General features: G+C 49.6%; 1 protein-coding gene across 1 annotated transcript; it reads left to right on the top strand.

Annotated features, from left to right (window-relative positions):
- The first annotated feature begins 2,922 nt into the window (after nucleotides 1–2,922).
- On the top strand, nucleotides 2,923–18,453 carry LOC122377854 (neuropilin and tolloid-like protein 2). The gene is made up of 9 exons (XM_043358363.1): nucleotides 2,923–3,705; nucleotides 8,147–8,197; nucleotides 10,943–11,092; nucleotides 11,986–12,071; nucleotides 12,449–12,617; nucleotides 12,921–13,084; nucleotides 16,256–16,517; nucleotides 16,828–17,087; nucleotides 17,478–18,453. The coding sequence occupies exons 1-9, from the start codon at nucleotides 3,639–3,641 to the stop codon at nucleotides 18,006–18,008; spliced, it is 1,740 nt and encodes a 579-aa protein (XP_043214298.1). The 5' UTR covers nucleotides 2,923–3,638; the 3' UTR covers nucleotides 18,009–18,453.
- The last annotated feature ends 985 nt before the right edge of the window (nucleotides 18,454–19,438 follow it).

Raw genomic sequence — 19,438 nt, 5'->3', positions numbered from 1 at the left:
TGTTGTGTGTGACCAGCTAATGGAGTACCTGTCTGTGAACTCTGTGCTGTGTGAGCAGCAGCACGGATTTAGACCCGGCCACTCCACGGAGACGGCCATGCTCGATGCTGTGATGTATCTGACTGAGTCTTTGGACAAAGGGCAAATTGCATCTCTTTCGGCGATTGACACCTCTAAAGCCTTTGACAGCGTCGAGCATGACCGGCTCCTGGAAAAACTCGCGTGGTATGGTGTTGAGCAGCACTGGTTCTGTGACTGGCTGAGTGGCCGCAGACAGCGTGTGCGGGATGGTCATGATGTTTTGCCGCTGAGTCATGGTGTGATCCAGGGATCAATTTTAGGACCAATTTTATTTTTATTATTTACAAACGACCTTTCATCTCACATCACTGGTTGTAGGCTCATAATGTACGCGGACGATGTGCAGTTCATCCACACATGTCACCCAAAAGATTTTACTAAGTTGAAAGAGCGCATTGAGGAAAGTTTAAGGATAGCTGACGCCTGGTTCTCGCAGAACAGTTTAAAAATCAATCCCACCAAAACAGATTTCATGCTGGTGCATGCCCACCAGCGGCGCTCGGTAGGCACGTTTTCCATCGACTTTGACTCATCCACTATTCACCCCTCCCAGTCTATCAAAACATTAGGCGTCGTTGTCGACAAAAACTTGACCTGGGAGGCACACGTGTCAGCTGTAATCAAGCGCTGTTATGCATGCATCTGTGGTCTATCAAAATTTTCGCAAAGACTGACCGAGCCTGTGAAAAAGAGACTTCTTGAAGCACTTGTGTTTCCTCATTTGATGTACTGTTTGACTGTGTGGGGGAGCTGCAGCAGGGCCCAGCGGTACCGTATCCAGAAGGTAATAAACCATTGTGTTCGTATTGTGAAGGGTGCTCGCCGGTATGATCACGTGACCCCCCTCCTGACGGAGCTGGGCTGGCAGCGATTTGACGATCTGTTAAATCAGCGTGATTCATAGGCGCGGGAGCCGGGGGGGCAGTGGGGGCAGCTTGCCCCCCCAACTCTAGGGCCGTGGGGGCGGTGCCCCCACAACTTTGAGACGAAATACTGCACTTTTTTTGCAAATGTTTTTCTTTTTTGTTGAAAAAGCCGAGGGATGAAAAATAAGTGGCCTAAAACCGGTGAGAAAACTAGATTTGGGGGTACCCTAGGTTCATCTCCATTATGGTGTGCCCCCCCAGTCTGAAAGTAGTTCCCGCGCCTATGGCGTGATTTGGCGGCGATGCACATGATTCTGCACTCGCCTCGTTCGCCTGTGTGCCTGAGAGAGCGTGTGACTTACCGTGAGACCGTGTCAAGCCGTGTCACTCGAGGCACAGCCGACAGACTCTTGGAGCTGCCCAGGGTCCGTACAGAGATTGCTCGTCGCTGCTTTGCATTCCGTGCTGTTTCCGCATGGAACAGCAGCAAGTCGGTATCGCGCGACTCGGCGAGCTCGCGGACTTGTACTCGGCGGGCGCAATGATCGCACCACCAGCCAGCCGATATCTGATGTCTCTCATTTTATTTGTACCTATTTCTACTTTTTATTTTTATACCTACCTTTTATTATGAATGTGAATGTGCATGAATGTGAGTACCATTGTAAAATGTGAAGCGTAACCGGAAGAGCCACCACGTGGAGTGTTATAAGAATACATGATTGATTGATTGATAGATAACTAGGGCCCCTCAGGTAACCAGGGGCCCTCATATACCAAGAGGCCCCACTGGTAACCAGGGGCCTCTCAGATAATCAGGGGCTCTCAGGCAATCACGGGCCCCTTAGGTAAGCAGGGGCCCCTCAGGTAAGCAGGGCCCTCAGGAAACCAGGGGCCCCTCAGGTAACCATGGCCCCTCAGATAACCAGGGCCCCCGTAGCCAGGGGCCCCTCAGGAAAGTAGGAGTCCTTCAGATAACCAGGGACCAATCAGGTAACCAGGCCCCCTCAGATAACCAGGGGCCCCTCAGATAACCAGGGGCCACTCAGGTAACCAGGGCCCCTCAGATAACCAGGGGCCCCTCAGATAACCAGGGACCCTTAGACGACCAGGGGGACCCTCAGGTAAGCAGGGCGCCCCTCAGGGCCCCCATTGCCCCCCTTGGGTACGTCACTGCACTCAAGTAACCCAAAGGGCCCACTTGCATGTTCATTGCCAAAGTGGGAGGCCATGGCCTCTTGGCCTCCCCCCTGGATACGCCACTGGACCTGACCCGACCTGGCCTAGATGCATTGCATGAAGACATCATCTGTGATTACAACTAACATGATATTCGTGATCAACACCCCGAAAACCCCATAACAGCCACACTTTACGACGTTCTAACAGATCCCCGATTTTCCCCACCTTTGGGTCATTGACCTGACCTGGAAGATCAACCGATGACATAGAACCTTAAAATTGGGTATCATCGGCTTCCTCTTGTCACGGGCAACACGCTCGTTTTTTCGCGAAGCTCTAGCTCGATCAGTGGCCAAACGCCAGGGTGGGGGGTCGTACCCCCCCCCCCCCTGTGCCGTCCAAGGTCGCAAAATGGCCTGTGCCGGTGAGGGTTAACATTAGGTTTTGTACCAAGAAATTATAAAGGCATTCAGCTGATACTTCGTTCGCATTTATGATTTTCGTCAACAGCTAATGCACAATTCGGTAGAGATGGAGTCCAATAAGTTTTTTTACGCGCGCAGATAATCACAATCATCTCACACGACCATATAGTTTTTTCACACGACCATATAGTACCTACAGGACAGCATGAGAACCATTAAAATTCAAAAGAGAAAAACATAAGTCTCCTATCTAGCATGAAATGAAGTGAACAAAAAAGAGTGAAAGCCCTTTAGTAGCAAAGAAGTTCAGATTTTACCCTTTTAGACATTTCGACCGTTTCCAGATCCCGCCACGGCCAGTGGTTGTCCATCCGGCTGGCATCCAAACTACAGCCTCTACTTCCTTCCGAGAGATGTCGCTAGGCTCGCGTCGGTGCCGACGCCGTGTGTCTGATCCACGGCGCGACAGACGGCGGCTCTATTTCGGGTGCGGCACACATGCCAAGGCGGGCCGGCCGCGCCGCCGCCGACGGCCCGTCGCGAGTGAAACGGAGAGGGAGCGAGAGAAGGCCAGTCACGCCGGCACCGGCCGCGTCGAACCGACGCCCCAGGACGGCGCTGAGGCTGCGTGACCCAGCTGTGACCTAGCCGTGACCTGGCCGTGACCTGGCCGTGACCTAGCCGTGACCTGGCCGTGACCTAGCCGTGACCTGGCCGTGACCTGGCTGTCATCCAGTCGTGATCTAGCCGTGATTTAGCTGCAACCCAGCCGTGACCAGGCTATGGCCAGTGCCTGAACGAGATGAAGTAACTGCTCCACGACCAGCAACATCTGACTGCGGCGGTATCACTGTCTGCTATCGGATCCAGCCTCCTAGCCAATCTTCGCTTCAATCTCCGTCAACTTCGGACCAGCCCAGCATCTGACGCAGCAGTCGCTGCAGCTCGATTGGCCCCCTTCTTCAGAGCTCCTGACATCCCGAGTCTTTGCTGCACAAAGTCTCTCGCCCTCTATCACGGATGTGGCAGGGACGAGGAGCCCACGTCATTCCTTCAGGCCGCAGTGCCTCCTTCCAGTGAGGCAATGTGCCGACCACGAGGGCGACCGGGTGCGGCTCCGGTCAGCCTAGCCACCGCTGGATCCTCGCCAGGTAAGACACCTGTGGATTAACTGATCGAGATCGGCAGTCCGTGTACTGAATGGGTTCAGGTTAATGGAGTTGGATGGGGTTGAGCAATTGCTGGCGCTGTGACGTCTTTGTTGGTGCTGTCTGGATTTAACATGGACTCTACAGATACGGATGTTTTCTTTTTGTATATTGTCCAAAATAAAAAACGTAGTTGGACAGCGTTAGACACGTACGTACATAGATGAGACTGCTGGATTTTCCGTCAAATGTAAAGTCACTCTGATCAAATATTTACAAGAAATCACGCCAAAATAGTCTAGTCGATTTTTCTCAAATTTATGAGGACCTCCACCGTCTACGAGAGGTTAGAAAATATATTTTACGAGAGACCATTGAGAGAATGCAACTGCAGTGGTGCATAGGTCAGTTTGACTATTTGAACTTATAGTTATTTTAGTATCCCTATCGCGCACTGTCATCGTTGTAAAATTTGTAAAGTAACCAGTTGGTGGTATCTGGAAACCTTGCAGTTGATGGCAACAAATTATTTTCTTTATATACCGTACGATCGAAATTAGCCCAGCTATGACATGAACGTTGAACTTGTATGCACTCTGCATTGCTTGCAATTACCTCCGACCCTGGGCAATATTGCAATTATAATTGTATAGGCATGTTTCAAGATCCCGATGGCCGGAATCTGAATTTCCTCTGCTAGCTTGAAAAGTTGTCGTATTTGTTGTCTCGTATTTTCAGTGTACTCAATCCATGAGCTCCAACTATCGATAACATTTTCGACAGGTCTCGCAACCTGCACTTCGCATAGAATTTCCATAAAACAATAAGGTTGCAATTAAAATACGTATAGGTTATTTTTATTAAAGTTAATGCGTCATAAGATAAGACCGAGGGTTCTGGATGATCTTATTCTTCGGTTTATTTTTTCTTCTTTTAACTGACAAGCGACTACCTCGAAGCAGTAAGAAAAGAAACTAGTTCATGACCTTAAAAAATCACTTAGGTATCTGTATTTTGAGTTGCAGCATCTTGTATGTTTACTACGTGATACGGTCATTTATCCGGTCTATTATTAAATTATTTAGTGATTAGGTCATTATTTATCATCCTTCATTGATCTGGACCAGCAGTCACATGGAAATGACACCTATGTAAACAATGTTACTCTAGATTCGCATCAATAGAAACTATAGTTTCCATTGATGCGAATCTAGAGTAACATTGTTTACATCATTGTTTACATACATACATACATCATGACTTTCATCAGATAGTTTACTCGTAAATATAACTTACTAAAATGAGTCAATATTTATGTTTACATGGTGATTTGAGGACATAATATCAGTGTGACCTTACTCAATAGAACAATGCCGTCTTGCTTGTAACGCTGCCCAAATTAATAATTATGTTCAACATGAATTAAAGGCAACTGTTCAAATAACTTTTAACCACTTCCCCGTGATCATATATTTCTACAAATATTCAGACCCAGCTTATCCTGCACGATCGGACCGGTCAATATTCAAATATGCTCGTTGCACCGGCACGGGCAACGCCGTTTATCACGCGGTGGTTTTCACTGGCGCTCGAGATCATGTTCGGAAATCCCCATGTCATCTGAAGGTTTTCCGACCAAGACGAACGGCCTGGCAGCGTCTCTTGGCTCGGCACGACGCCGCCCAGTTTCCCAAACGATCTAAAGACACTGAGACAAACGACTCGCAGATATTCAGGGCGCGTGCGAACGAGTCGGAGGCCGCTAGGACGGCCGGTGGGCCCGCTAGACGGGTCCGCTGATGGCAGGGCCACGAGGAATGTCACACGTGCGGCGGTGAACGGGGTAGGGCCCGCAATTAATTTGTTATCTGAAGTCGTGGTGGGTAGAAGTGGAGATTACGTCAGCATGACACGTGTCGTGCTGATTGAGTGAATCAGTTTCGATTAGTTCAAAACGTATGCCGTCTGACATATGCTATATACCAAGATAAGAAACTATGCAGAACAGGAAGTTGATCGGTGATGCAAGGAAGATGCAAACAGGAAGTGACTATTTGCATGCAGAAGGGCGAAATTTTTTCTTAATTTTTAGAAAATCGGGCCTTTAGCTCCGCTGCCAAATGGATCCCATTATTTGCTTAGGCAACCGTTTGGCGTCGGCCCCTATGTTTTTATTGAAACGGGTAGAGACACACACATTTCTTTATGTAATTCAGATAAGCGGAGTAGCGCCCACAAGGGCAGGCTGTTCTAGAAAATTAAGTTTGAAATTGTGGCAACGTTTTTTTTCACAGTTTTAGGGCCTTACTTTGCGACATTTTTCGCTAAAAGTTGTATTGCTGCTGTTTCCTAGTTGACAATATCTTTAGAATACGGAAGGACGCAACCACTACTTTTCCTTTTTTATTGTATTCAAGGCTTTTAACTAGCAAAATCGCAAATTCGCCAGCTAGTTATCACACCGTTGGCTGCCACCTGTTGCTGTCATTGTCACCTAAATTTACCTGGCGCTGAATCACGCGTGATGCGTTTCTCGCGCGAAATGCCAACTTTTTGCTGCCTTTCCGGCGGCGTGACACAGACGCGGGTGTGTCCGTGTCACATCAGCTCCTGGCAGTGTCAGTATCCTCGAGCGCGAGTTCCTGCGCCGTGTCAGCCTCCACCCAATTCCACCTCGGTGACACACCGGGCCAGGCCAGGCCTCAGCCGGAGGAATCACGCACTGTCTGCACAGCTCGTATGCCATTTATTTCGACCCGGCCTGGGCGGTTCAGTGCGCGACGTGGCACAGCTCTGGTTGGCACCGGCGCCCGCAGAGCAGACGCTCGGCCCCGACACCAATTGGCTCGTTGTGGTGTCACCATGACGAGCTCTCGGGTTCATCAACGCCAGGTGTGAGTGGACTGATTCAGGGGCTGACAGAGCCAGAGCTATGGCACCCGCAGCCCGAGCTCTGAACGTCAGATTAGCCTGTCCGCCGGAGACTGAGTCATTCGTGCAGGGAGGGGAGGGGGAGGGGAAGAGGGAGGGGACCCGTTTCCGCCGGCTGGGTGGTCTTCTTGGAAACCTGTTGCAGCTTCTTCAGAAGCTGACGCTCAGAAATATTTTTGACAATTAGTTCATAAGTGCACATCCCATTTAAACTGTCAGCATGCTGACGTGGATACATTTTTTGGTTGAAATATGGTAATTGTAATTGATTGGTTTTACTTCATGGACACCAAGACAATTGACTTAATCGGCTTCGGGCATTACCTCATAATCGCACTTGCGTAGATTAGCTGCTCGATTACCTATCTTTATCACAATCAACTGGCCTCTATATTTCTAACACAAAGTTCTAACCACTTATCGATTGGTCCTCTCGAGCACAGCTGTTTTCTGTCTGCATTTCCCGCTCTGAATGCAGCGGCCGCACCTGACACTGGGCTGAGTGGTAACGGTAACGAGGCGGGGTCGGCTGCAGCTGCCTGCTACGTGTGGACTCCGAGGGGTGGTAGACAACGGAGCAGCGCCATGACATATGGCCCGGCCGTCCCAGCTGAGTCGCCACCTGCCTGCAGCAACAGCAGCGGTCTATGAGAGGCACGGGGCGGGGCTGGTGAGGCACCTGCCTCAGAGGGCTGCCTGCAGCAGCAGCAGTGGTCATATGAGAGGCATGGGGTGGGGCTGGTGAGTGGGGGGAGGAACACCAGAGGCGTTGGGGGGTAACACCTGTCGACACTCCGTCTTGGTGCAGCCGACAGAGGAACAGTTATTTTCGCAGCGGGAGGCCTCAAACAATACTGTCGAGTGTCGATCCACAAGCAAACTCTTTCACTTAACACAATTCTTTATGCGTGTTCATCCTCTCTAAAAATCACTTCCCTTAGGGACCTAATGCCTATTTTCCACATTGGATGATGAAGCATTACATATATTGAAAAAAGCAAAATAAAACGGGAAAATCAGATATTTTTTTAATCCCACATCACTGCAAGGGATTCCAAATATGTACGCAGTAATAGCTCTGTGGCGTGGCGCTCCATAGAATTAACTCTCGCAATTCGCAAGTCAATGCAACCCATGAGTCTCACGATAAAGTGGGCCGCAGGCAAGACACAGGCAAAGTGGTGGTGCATTACGAACGGTAATGTGTATTTGCTCGCTATTGTCCCTATCTGGGATACAAACTGCATGCACGGAAAAGCTAAAGCTAAACAATGCATTGGCGATTCGAGGCATGAGCCGAACACAAATTGCAATAAACTCGTGTGACTGCGAAGTGCTGTGTGGCGGGAGCAAAGGCTTTATCTGTATCTGCATAGGCCTTTGTTTTAGCCTGACTTACGGAACTGCTTGAGATTTGACCGTGCATCTGCACACCATCGCACAAGTGAAATACATCACATCGTCATCGATTATCATACGTTTTCGAAATTACACAATGTTCCTTTCTTTTCAGGAAATCTGCTGGCATTTTTCTGCATCGCGTCACTTGCATCCACAGTTTGTCGTAAGTACCACTATCTACATGCCCCGTCAAAGAAAAAGTGTGCTGAAAACGCATGCCAATTTTGTCATAAATCTGACTGAATGCATGACATAACCCAATCACTGCTCGAACTATACATTTTGCACCCGTTGTTTTATCTTTATTTTCATTATTTCTTTGATCATCATATTATGTGATATGTCTGTACTCTAATTTATAGATGAATGACAATTATTATCTGTAGTTAACACATTCCCATTGTTAAATCCCATAGTATGCAAGTGAACGAATTTGCACCCTTGTTTGTAACTTTGTTTGCGTGTAACCAGCTAGCTAAGGAGCTCTTTGAGCTTATTGCTGATTAGCAACTTAATTTAGCGCTTTTTGTGACGAATATTCTCTTCTCGGACCAGAAAATATAGCTAAATCCCCGAACGCATACCTAACACTTGAGATTATCGTCAGTATCGTTATGGTCACTTGTCATCTTTCCAGCATTGGCTGAAAGTAATGCGCCAAATTTTTATGACCGTTAGCCGCTTCTCACCACGTAGCTCAGCATCCAAGCCCAGCGATGTCTCTCACTGCTATAAAAATGTCTCTCCAGTATTTTGGAGTCTGACGTTTAGCACCGGTCCGGCAGCCCATCCTCCACACCCGCCCGTCGTAAACTCCAAGGATGGAGAGGCTCCAACACTTCTTTAGTCACTGGAAGTGGACAACAGGAGCTTACCATAATGTGATAGCATTTGGCACACAACAGTGAAGGAGTCACTTCGAGTGCCCCCCCCCCCTCCCCCGCCTTGGTGAGAGTGAGCTGCTACTACATATGTATAGAGTGCACCCGCACCTTAGCGAAATTGGTCTACATATTCCGGAAACTGCGTTTCCTGAAACATTTGTGTGCCGCGACGGGTGTCTTCCAATGTCTGCTCGTAGCTTAGCGGTCACAGGCATAAATGGTAGGTCGCAGCCGCTACTGAAGCGGCCCCATATGTCCTTCGATGTTTGATATGGATGTTTTACCCGTTTGCCTGTTTGTGGCGCAGAAACAACAAGCAAAACGTTGTTCACTGTCAACAATACCCAGGGATGTTTTGAATCTTAGGTTGAGTTGCATTTAAGTTATTTCACTCGGATAGCGAAACTTATAACACGAAAACCAGTCACCGTGTAATGACTATAGCATGCCCGACTGGCATTATCTCTGGCATTAAGAAGTAGCTGGCCATAATCAACAGTTTCGCCATATTACGGTGGAACCACCTCACCACACCGTTGCGGTCATCATGCGGCTCTGAGAGGCCTCCCACCACGCGGCACGCGTCGAGGAGAGGCCGTGACGACCGCGTGGCACGTGGCGTGGAATGTGTCTGTGTGCGCCGGCGCCGGGCGCGAGAGTCTGGGGCGTGGCCACCCTGCCAGACGGCCGGCTGTCAGCCACCGGCAGAATTACGCCCGCTCCGCGCCGCCACGGTCGGCCGGCCTTCGAGAACGGCCGCGCCGCCGACGACGGCGACGGAACGACGGTCACGACGGCGACGGAACGACGGCCGCGACGGCGACGATGGTGGCCAGCTGATGGGCCCACCGGCGGCGGCGACGTGCCAGCCGCCACCGAGCGACGGGAATTCGGAAGGGCCGTTATCGATGAGCCGAGCCTATTCAGGTCGAGGACGAGGAATGAAGATCGCGCCGCTGTTATGTCCTGTGAATGAGTTACTGGAGGGCGTGAAATTTCGCAGGGGGAAGTCGGCATGCGAATGTTGACGTGGCGTCTGGCGAGGAACTTGTATGGCAACAGATCTGGCCAATGAAGTATAATGGCGTTAGCAATGGCTTACGCGAGGTAGACTGCACCGCAAGACAAGGGTGTAATGCGGAACAGCATCCCCCAACACATTCGGCGATGACGCAGGACCAGGGGTATAAAGCCGAAGAGTGAAGCAGTTTGCGTTTGCTGGTCGTTCTCTGCAGGACGATACATATTGCATAATTGTGAAATATTGTGTTATTTTCCCTTCGTTACTTCACGTGACTTACAAAGAACAGCTGAATCAAAAGCGCCATTCTGTAGCGCGAAAAAGCGGCCCGATGAAGTTCAGCTAGAAACCACTGTTTGTTCGGAGCTTTTATGGACGCACAGGAGCATCACGAAAAGCATGTGTGAAAGCCTAGGGCAAGGAAACTGTGACGTCAATGTTTGTTAGAAGTAGACCAAACACCCTAATGGATAAACAGCCTATTCTTAGCTCTGTGCTCTTCTTACCATTATGGATGGTGGCTGTTTGTGTTTATGCATTTAAAAAAACTGTTAGTTAACATTAATCTAAAAAATTGACGGTTATCCTAATATCCCCAGTTCCGCTATTTCTACGTCAATTCTTATCACGCATTATTATCAGTGGTTAGCGCGTATTGTTCAGCTCGGCTCGGCCTATATCGTGCATTTTACATAAATATTAACGGTGTCCGACTTGCCAAGAAGTGACGGAAGTCCTTAAGTATTGCTGATATATTGGCATGAACGAAGACCGATGATAACTCTAAAGTGATTCTGAAGGATACTCCAGATCGATCTAGTTATGTCCACTATATCGACTTACGCCAGAACATTAGTCAGTCTATAGTTTGTCATATTGGTTTTTATAACGCCGTTATAATGACACTGTTGAACAGTACCTAGGCTCCCCATCAAAGCATCAATTGGCAAATGAAGCTCTAAGTCAATATTTACCTACACTGCACGTTTTGTTTTTGTTTCAGCCGCGGGCCGGTTGTCAGAGCGCCAGGCGAACCAGAGATTCTCGGATTGCTTCAACTTCTCGCGAGGAAATGAGTTCCTGAGGGAGTTCTATTCGCCGGGGTGGCCGGCCATGTACCCCAAAGGTGTTACCTGTGAACGCACCATCTCGGGTGAGTGAGGAGCGGTTTGCATTTCTTTGGGAAATCGTGGTCAACTCCTTCGTGTGGTGCTCGTCGAACCACCTACCTTTTAATGTCGGTGTCATAAATAAATTGAATCTATAGATTCTTGATTTATAGATTCATGTTATATATGTCGGTGTTAAAGTAAAAAGAAATGACGGAAGTGATTCAACACATCAATTAACTTGTTGAATAAATATTGATGTCTAAAATTTATTTCGATATTTTTTAGATCCTTGAAGTCGCATCTAGAGGTTTATTTATTTGTTTATTTATCTATTTCTTGACAGCCTTATGCCAGATAAAATGCAGTTTCTTGCGGGTCATACAAGTCATTCTGTTTTTATGCGGTTATGCAGAGGACGCTATTGATGGGCGCCACGCTCATGATTCTACCAGATCAGAGCTCTGATTCAGTGACGAATGCCTCTGGCGAGTGAAGGTGTTGTGTATTTATAACCACAAAAGGTCGCAAAACATCAGACACTACCTGTGTTACGCTCGGTCGCTTTGCCGTCTCGGTTTGCGCTTGTAAGGTCAGGCTGATACAGCACAAGCGACAAAACTACGTTAAAAGTTATAACTTTGAAATAAGCTTTGCATATGCCATGTCTAAAGCCAATTAACCTTAAATCAAAATACCACATCAACACATGGCCAACATCCGTTGCACCCATTCACCTGTAATCCACTGAGCTGTGTAGAATTATTAGTTAGGTTTTGTGACAGCGGCCCTGCTGGTAGCGGACTGTGACGGACGGTGACGAGAGAGACAGACGATGGAACAACAAACAAAAAACGACCGCCGCCGCCGCCGGCTAGACGGTGCCGGCGGCGAGACAGCCAGTTGGCCGACAGTGACTGACGCCCCCCTGTTCCAGCGCCGGAGGGCTATCACATAGAGATCGACTTCCGAGGCACATTTGACGTGGAGGAGAGCCCGCACTGCGAAAACGACTATCTACTGGTGAGAGATGGTGCTGGAAATCTGGAAATGACCCGCTGGTTAGGAGGCTGACTCCAGCTGTGAGGAGTCGTTGGAACGAGCAGCTGATGTGTGCAGTAATAACAGGTTTAGCCTTCGAACAATTGCATTTTAGTTGTAACTAACAGTTTTATACGATACAGTTGTGCGTAGTAGAGTTCGTTGTTTAGGTGAAAGATTAATGGAAATTGAAAGTAAGTGATATCATCCATTTTTCTTGTTTCATAAATCATAAAACATTAAAACAAATGTTTGCCGTGTGAATGCATAGACCCATCACAATCTAACAGCCCACATAGCCGTAGCACAAAAACTTATCTTACCATGACATACAAACCTATTCTCCCCATGTGTTTCAGATTCGAGATGGCAAGGAGTCCTACAGTCACGTGCTCGCGCGGCTGTGTGGTCATCACTTTCCAGACACAATCCGTTCTACCCGCAACCACCTCTGGCTTCAGTTCAAGTCGGACGCCACCATAGAATACAAGGGATTCCACGCGGTCTACACATTCCATGAGGATGAATGTGAGAATGCACTGTTGCTGTCTCTGTTGAAGATCAAAACTTCAACGTAACTTTTAGCTCCACGTGAAAGATGGAAGGATAAAATTGGAAGACACTAGCATGTGTCTTAAAAAGCTAAAACATTAAATGTTAATCTCTTGACATTCTGCAATGAGCGTGTGGGCAAGAACTGCGCCCTGTAGGACGGTGTATAATGTGTATCTATACCATGAGATAGCCCCAATTTGGCAATTTGCAGCCCCAATTCGATGGCAAGCTTTGTCTTTGTGATTGAAAGTTTACTGACTGTACTTTGCTTGATAGCGTATATCAAAGCCCCTGAGTGCAAGTTCGAAGTGTCTGGTCCTGAGGTGATTATATCGACGGGGAACATCACAGAACAGTACCGCGACTTCATCGATCAGGCTATCGACAAGGGCATGTCACTGGACTGCTCGTGGCGGGTCATCGTTCCGAACGATAAAGAGGTCAGTGCGAACCCACTGTATGTCTAGAAATCGCGTATCCTCCAGTATTGTTGCTTTTGTCATGGTCTTGCTTCATATGTCGACAATAGCCAATGTTTTATCTAAACCTGTCTTAGGAGCGAATATATTCTATGCTGAGACTAAGGTCAGCTGTAACAGGGGCGGATCCAGGAATTTTCGGGAGGGGGGGGCGGCAAGTCGAAATGGGGGCGACCTGGCGATCTGGGGGCGCTCCATACAAAGTGGGCGCCAAACCGTCAAAATCGGGAGCTAAAAGCCCGCGCCGTGCTAGGGGGCGTTATTGCGCTCCCCCTCAGGTTTTTCGCAAATATCTGAAAAACGGCTGCGCGCAGCGCCGCCATTTTCAGCATACCTTATCATGCATCTTTTTTGCACATGTTGTAAAAATGTGTGACGCGGGTGATGGAAGGTCAGGTCACCAGGTTATGCCAAGTGACCTAGCCTAAGAAAAAGTTCAAATGCTTACCATTGCTATACCGACTGAACGATTGCTTTGAACCTTTCAGCGATTGATGAAAGCAACACTATTCATGAAATGTATATCTCGGAATTTCGATATCTGTGACCTAAGGTCAGGTCAGTTGTGCGACGTCTCCATTAGGTAGGTAGGTATAATTAAGTCTTTGGGAGAAAACTGAAAGGCATCTCTTTTGGACGAGCGCCATTCTAGACAATATCAAGCATTGGGATACATATAAAATTAACACACTGAATAAGAACATTGCACCTAGTGTGGCCACTCATTATGTCCCAGAGGTCATCCCATGTCATGAAAGGTCCGCAGCAGTTTTTTTTTTAAAATAACTTTTGATAGATTCAAGCTAGAGCGATAAAAACACCTCAGCTGTGTTCAGCTCGACGATACGCATCGACTGCTATGCATCATGACCTTTCCCGGTCAGGTCATGACCTTGACCTGAGGTCAAATTCTCAAAATTACCCTTCATAAGGTCAACCTTTAGTTTGTTCGACGTGTCTCGACGACAGAAACGCAATGCTGGCAAACGTAATGTCGAGACTCTCTTGAGTCAAAAGTTATTGCAGGAAAACATTGTTCGTAAAAAGGCTATTTTTAGTCTTTTGCCCTCTGAAGGCTAAACCGTTGACCTGAGGTCAAATCTGAGCGCAGCTTGCAGAAACACCTTTAAAAGGGCTATCGAATGCGCTTTTCTGCGGCGCTATAGCTCTATTGGTTTCCGAGTTATGTGCCGCTGCTTCGAAAACGGAAAAATGTTGAAACAGGCAACATTTTACCTTTGATGACCTCTGGTGACCTGACATTCGACCTGACCTAAAAAATGACCGTTTTGTTTTCGTCCTGTTTTTTGACGATCTTTCGAATGCCGCTTATCGCGTGTCACTACGCGGCCCAGGAGCCGAATTAGACGAGGGAGTGTGCCCCCCCCCCCCTCCCCAGCAGGACACGGAAAACTCAGACCACCAGCACGGCACGGGTTAAAAGTCGTAGATGGGCACCGCTACCCTAGCAAAAGATATTAGCAAAAAGGTGACCTCCATTTACTGGTGCAGTCCTCCTCCTCCCGGTCCTTTTTCTGGAAGCGTCTCACTTATGCTGGTATGCCTCACTTCCCGGGGGCGCCCAACCTCTGCTTGGATCGCCTAATCCATTATGGAGAGACCCACTTTGCTTAAGTCGCCTCATTTCTTCCTTCTAAGAACGACCAATTTGCTGTAGGCGGCCCACTTATCTGGGACGCCCATCTTTTGCTAGAAGTGCCCCTCTTCTTCCTGATGCGTCCCACTTCTACTACGAGTGCACCTTTTCTGTTAGGGCGCCCCTTTGCTACTGAGGAGTCTTTTCTACTGTGAATAGGGCGACCCTCTCCTGTTTGGCGACCCCAAATTCTGCTGGAGGCGCCCCACTTCTGCCCAACTCTTGGTGGGGTGCCCCTCTCTTGCAGGGGGCACTTCTCTTTTGCTGGAGACGCCACTCTTGTGGGGGCGCCCTTCCACTGCGGGGAACGTCTCTCTTCTGCCAGAGGCACCCCTTTTCTTCTTATGGGGCTCCTGTTTTTTTTTTCTGGGGCGAGGCGACCCTCTGCTGCTCGGAACGGGGCACACCTCTCCTTTTACTGGGGCACCGCCCCTCTGCTGGGGTTGCCCTTCCGCTGTCGTCAGGGGCGCCCCTCTTGGTAGAATATACTCCTTTTCTTTTTGTAATGGGGCGCCCCTCTTCTACCGGGGGCGCCCATCTGCTGCTGGGGCGTCTGTCTTCTGCCGGATATTGTCAATGGGGCGCCCATATCCTGTTTGGCGGGCCCAACCTCTGCTGGAGGCTGCCTATTTCTGATTAACTTTTGCTGTGGCGCCTCTCTTCTGCTGGGGCGCCCCTCTTCTGCTTGGGGCGCCCGTCTCCTACTGGAGACCCCTCTCTTCTGCTGGGGCGCCCCTCTTCTGCCAGTGGCACCCATTTTCTTACTATGGGGCTCCTTTTTTGCTGGGGCGCCCAGCTGCTGTCAGGGCGCCCCTCTTCTCGGAATGGGGGCGCCTCTCTCCTTTTGCTGGGGCGTCGCTCCTCTTCAGGGGGACACGTCTCCTGCTAAGGGTGCCCTTCCGCTGCCAGGGGCGCCCCTCTTGAACAGAACGTATTTTATATTCTTGTAACGAGACGCCCTCTTCTGCTGGGGGCGCCCATCTGCTGCTGGGGCGACTCTCATCTGCTGGGAATAGGCAATTGGGCGTCACTCTCCTGCTTGGTGAGCCCAACTTCTGCTGGAGGCGCCCTATTTCTGCTGAACCTTTGCTGTGTCGCCGCTCTTCTGCTCGGGGCGCCCTCTCTGCCGCGGGATATGGGCGCCTTTTTCGGATGGCGGGGGGGGGGGGGGGGCGGCCGCCCCCGTCGCCCCCCCCTGGATCCGCGCCTGAGCTGTAAACGATTCCTCTATCGTAAGTAAAAACGTTTTTTTTTGCGACTGGGAGAGTACTTGGAATTTAATTATTAATAAATACGATCTGTCATCCCGCTTACGCAATGTCACATACTTCTCTTCGGCCATACAAATTACATTGATTCTTTCGGCTGAAATCGCCGCCCACACACCATTTGCATTGTATTTACTTAGTAAATATAATCGCCATACTTACCGCATATTCTTCTACTTACCTTATTACGAGCCTTTATTTTTCCAGATTCAAATATCTTTCAAGACATTCAGACTGAACAAGCCAAATGAATGCGAGCAGAACTTCGTACAGATTCTGTACGGCTCCGAGCTGTACCTGAACAGTACGAAGCGGTTCTGCAGCAGTAAGGCTGACTCGGTGAAGCTACCAAAGGGTCAGGACGTGACTTTCCGATACTTCGCGACGCCTCCGACGCTGCCCGGGCTGCTGGACGAGGATGACCCGACCACCGTGGTGGCTGTGGCCACAGAGCTGCGAGAGAGGAAAGGTGAGCGCTCGCGATCCTGGTGGAGGAGAGACAAGATGGGACTGATGATAAGGTGGTAATGGTTGGAAGTTGTGGCTTCGTCTTTTATGATTGTGCATGCCCTTCTCGGGACTGGTGGTTTCTCCAAGCCAATCCTTCACAATGCCACTTGACGCAAATAAGAGGATAAATATTGCTTATGTTGCCGATAGTCGCTTTGTCAGTGACTTTCCCACAATTCAAGGTGGATCATAGTGACCCCTTGCTGTCCATCTGCCTGGCAAAGTGGCTCCTTTACCGTCTTATTAAAATCATCCCTGTTCTGTTCCAGAGGACTGTCGAGAGGACGAGTTCGACTGCGACGACCTCTACTGCATCAGCGCCAAGCTAGTCTGCAACGGTAACTTCAACTGCGACAAACAGCTGGACGAGAAGAACTGCGACCTGGGCAAAGACAGCGACGCGCCGGAGCTGCTGACCAGCGCCAACGTCACCATCATGGTGATCGGTGCGGCGCTGCTGTTCGGCCTCTGCTTCAGCGTCTGCTGGAACTGCGTCAGGAAGCTGAGGGAGGACCTCAGGGAGAAGGAGGCAAGTACAAATAGGCATTGTAGCTGGAATAAGACCTTTGTTTTCATCGTAACACAAACACGAGTGCTACTCTAATCTCATTACTATTGTGCGTTTTTCTGTCACCGACTCTTCATTCCAGTGGCGGATCCAGGGGGTGGGGCAAAATGGGCATTTGCCCCTCCCAAACGGCATAATTTTAACATTACGTCTATGGATGAGGCATGGAAAGAATCGATAAATTGTTATGGTTTGCCCCCCAAAAACTCTGAGCTGGATCCGCCTCTGCTTCATTCGGTGGCGCCGTCTTCATTTGGTGACTTCAAAATCCCCAGTATTTTCACTTTCCCTCTTTCTGTACGAACGGCGCCCAGCTTATTCATGATGCAATCATTTCTCCATTCTCCGCAGGAGATCGTGCGTCAGTCCCGAGAGGCCGACCTGGACACCCTGCCGGAGACCATGCCACGGGTCCGCTCTCGTGTCACCCTGGACGACGGCGGGTGCTACGTGCCCGGCGTCGAGCTCAAGCTGCTTCCAGAGCGTCGCAACGGCAGCACGCGACTCGTGCGCGAAGACCTCATCGACCTAGACGTCGACACGACCGACTGTGGGTGTCAGACAGCGGCGGCGTCGCGGCGGCGAGACTCGCGCGACAGCTGCGCCAGCGGCTCGTCCACCCCTCCTCCTCCCCCGCCGCCCTGTCGGCCTCCGTCCTCTGTCTACCGGGGCCGACATCACGAGCCGCACATGGGCTACGACACGGCGCCGCGGCCGCGGCCCAGGGTAAGGCCCAGAGATGATGAGGAGGACGAGGACGAGGACAGGTCCGGGATGGCCACGCCGCGCAGCTATCGCTCGGAGGCGGTGATCGAGATGGTGCCCCGGCCCGCCAGTCGCCACTCGGCACGATCGGCGCCAGATGTCGTGGTCAAGCTGTGACGTGGCTGGTGGCACCGCTCTGGCAGACTGGAGGCCGCCGGACTGCGCTTAGTCCCGCCGGGGACACACACATTGCTCAGTTTGGTGTTCGTGCTGCGAACTCTGGTCCAAAATGGGCCGTCGATGCCGCTAGCGACACCTGTAAGATAGAACTCGACGTGGTTTGTGACTTGGCCGCCTGCCGCCTGGTGCTTCCTTGGACGAGACATTTCGATCCCGTTGGAGGGAGCCGGATGTTTCGTAGACTTCTGAGTGGGTTATGTGCTCATCTTGCGACTTGCCGGTGATGCAAGCCGTACCGTTCGCCGAGACGAGACTTTCAGATAATGTGATGGCACGTGGCGTTCGTGCCGGTGTGTTTTGCTCACAGCGTCGGAGTGAAGAGAAGCTGAATGTGTTTGTTTGAAACGCGTCACACAAATACACGGCCGCTGCGCTCCACAAATCTGTAGACAGGCGTAGGACAGGCAGACTGTTGAGGCATGCATTGTGCTCTCTTTTACATTCACATAGCACAATAATACATAATTCAGCTCAGCGGAAAATACAACTTAACCCTATTAGTGGCAGGGGGGGGGGGGTTGTTTTTATCCACCCCTCAGGTTTTTCGGGAATATCTCCGAAACCGCTGGAGCTACGATGCTGACATTTTCTGACTTTTCCTAAAACTAAATTGGGCACATTCCTTGAAAATTTCAAGTTCATAACTTTACCAGGGGCGGCTCCAGAGCACTGGGAATTGGGGGGTCCTATTCGCGAAGCGAGTCATTTGGGCGAAGATCACGATGCTGCACCAGTTTTACGAACAGTGAATGAAAGGTATCATGTGATAACATATACAGTTATTGTGCATCCTCTTTTGACACGTTTTTGCTATAATAGGCGGATCCAGGCGTCCAAAAAGGGGGGTTATGTTTTACCTCCCAACATAGGTGCCCTGACACCGCCTATGCATGACCAATACAATTGTAGTCGTTCTCTCATAAGAAAATTGTAACATAACAAGACCATTACCACCCTTTTTAGAAACAGTACCAACAAAAACCTTATTTACTATACTTTTTGTGTACCCCCAATCTCAACGATCTGTATCCGCCTATGATTTTTGAAAATGCATATTTTTGGAATCCATGTAAATTCCTGGTTCATTCTCTATCGATCGGCAAAAGTTGCGTTAAGATTGGTTCAGAAACCTGGCCGTGATAAACAGTCTAAAATGTATCTTCAATTTGCCCGTTTTTACCCCCCTCTACCCCCCCCCCCCCTATTGACATTTTTAATTTTTATTTTTTTTGAAATGTAGATCTCGTTGAGCGAAATCGAATGCCGTTTGAAATTTTGAAAATCGGCCCGTTAGATCTCGAGATATCAAGGGGGGGTCGTAAACAGCCCCCCCCCCCTGCCACTAATAGGGGTAGCCAGGAGCCTGC

This window comes from Amphibalanus amphitrite, unplaced genomic scaffold, assembly GCF_019059575.1.
Source record: "Amphibalanus amphitrite isolate SeventyFive unplaced genomic scaffold, NRLGWU_Aamphi_draft 000051F_arrow, whole genome shotgun sequence".
In the NCBI taxonomy this organism is placed as follows: Eukaryota; Metazoa; Arthropoda; class Thecostraca; order Balanomorpha; family Balanidae; genus Amphibalanus; species Amphibalanus amphitrite.
Note: the sequence above shows the minus strand (reverse complement) of the source record. Positions and strands in the feature narration are given on the sequence as shown.

Coding starts and splice junctions, on each gene's coding strand:
- LOC122377854 (XM_043358363.1), top strand. CDS start 3,639: ATGTGCCGACCACGAGGGCGACCGGGTGCGGCTCCGGTCAGCCTAGCC. Junction 3,706..8,146: donor CACCGCTGGATCCTCGCCAG/GTAAGACACCTG, acceptor CTTTCTTTTCAG/GAAATCTGCTGGCATTTTTC. Junction 16,518..16,827: donor AGAGCTGCGAGAGAGGAAAG/GTGAGCGCTCGC, acceptor GTTCTGTTCCAG/AGGACTGTCGAGAGGACGAG.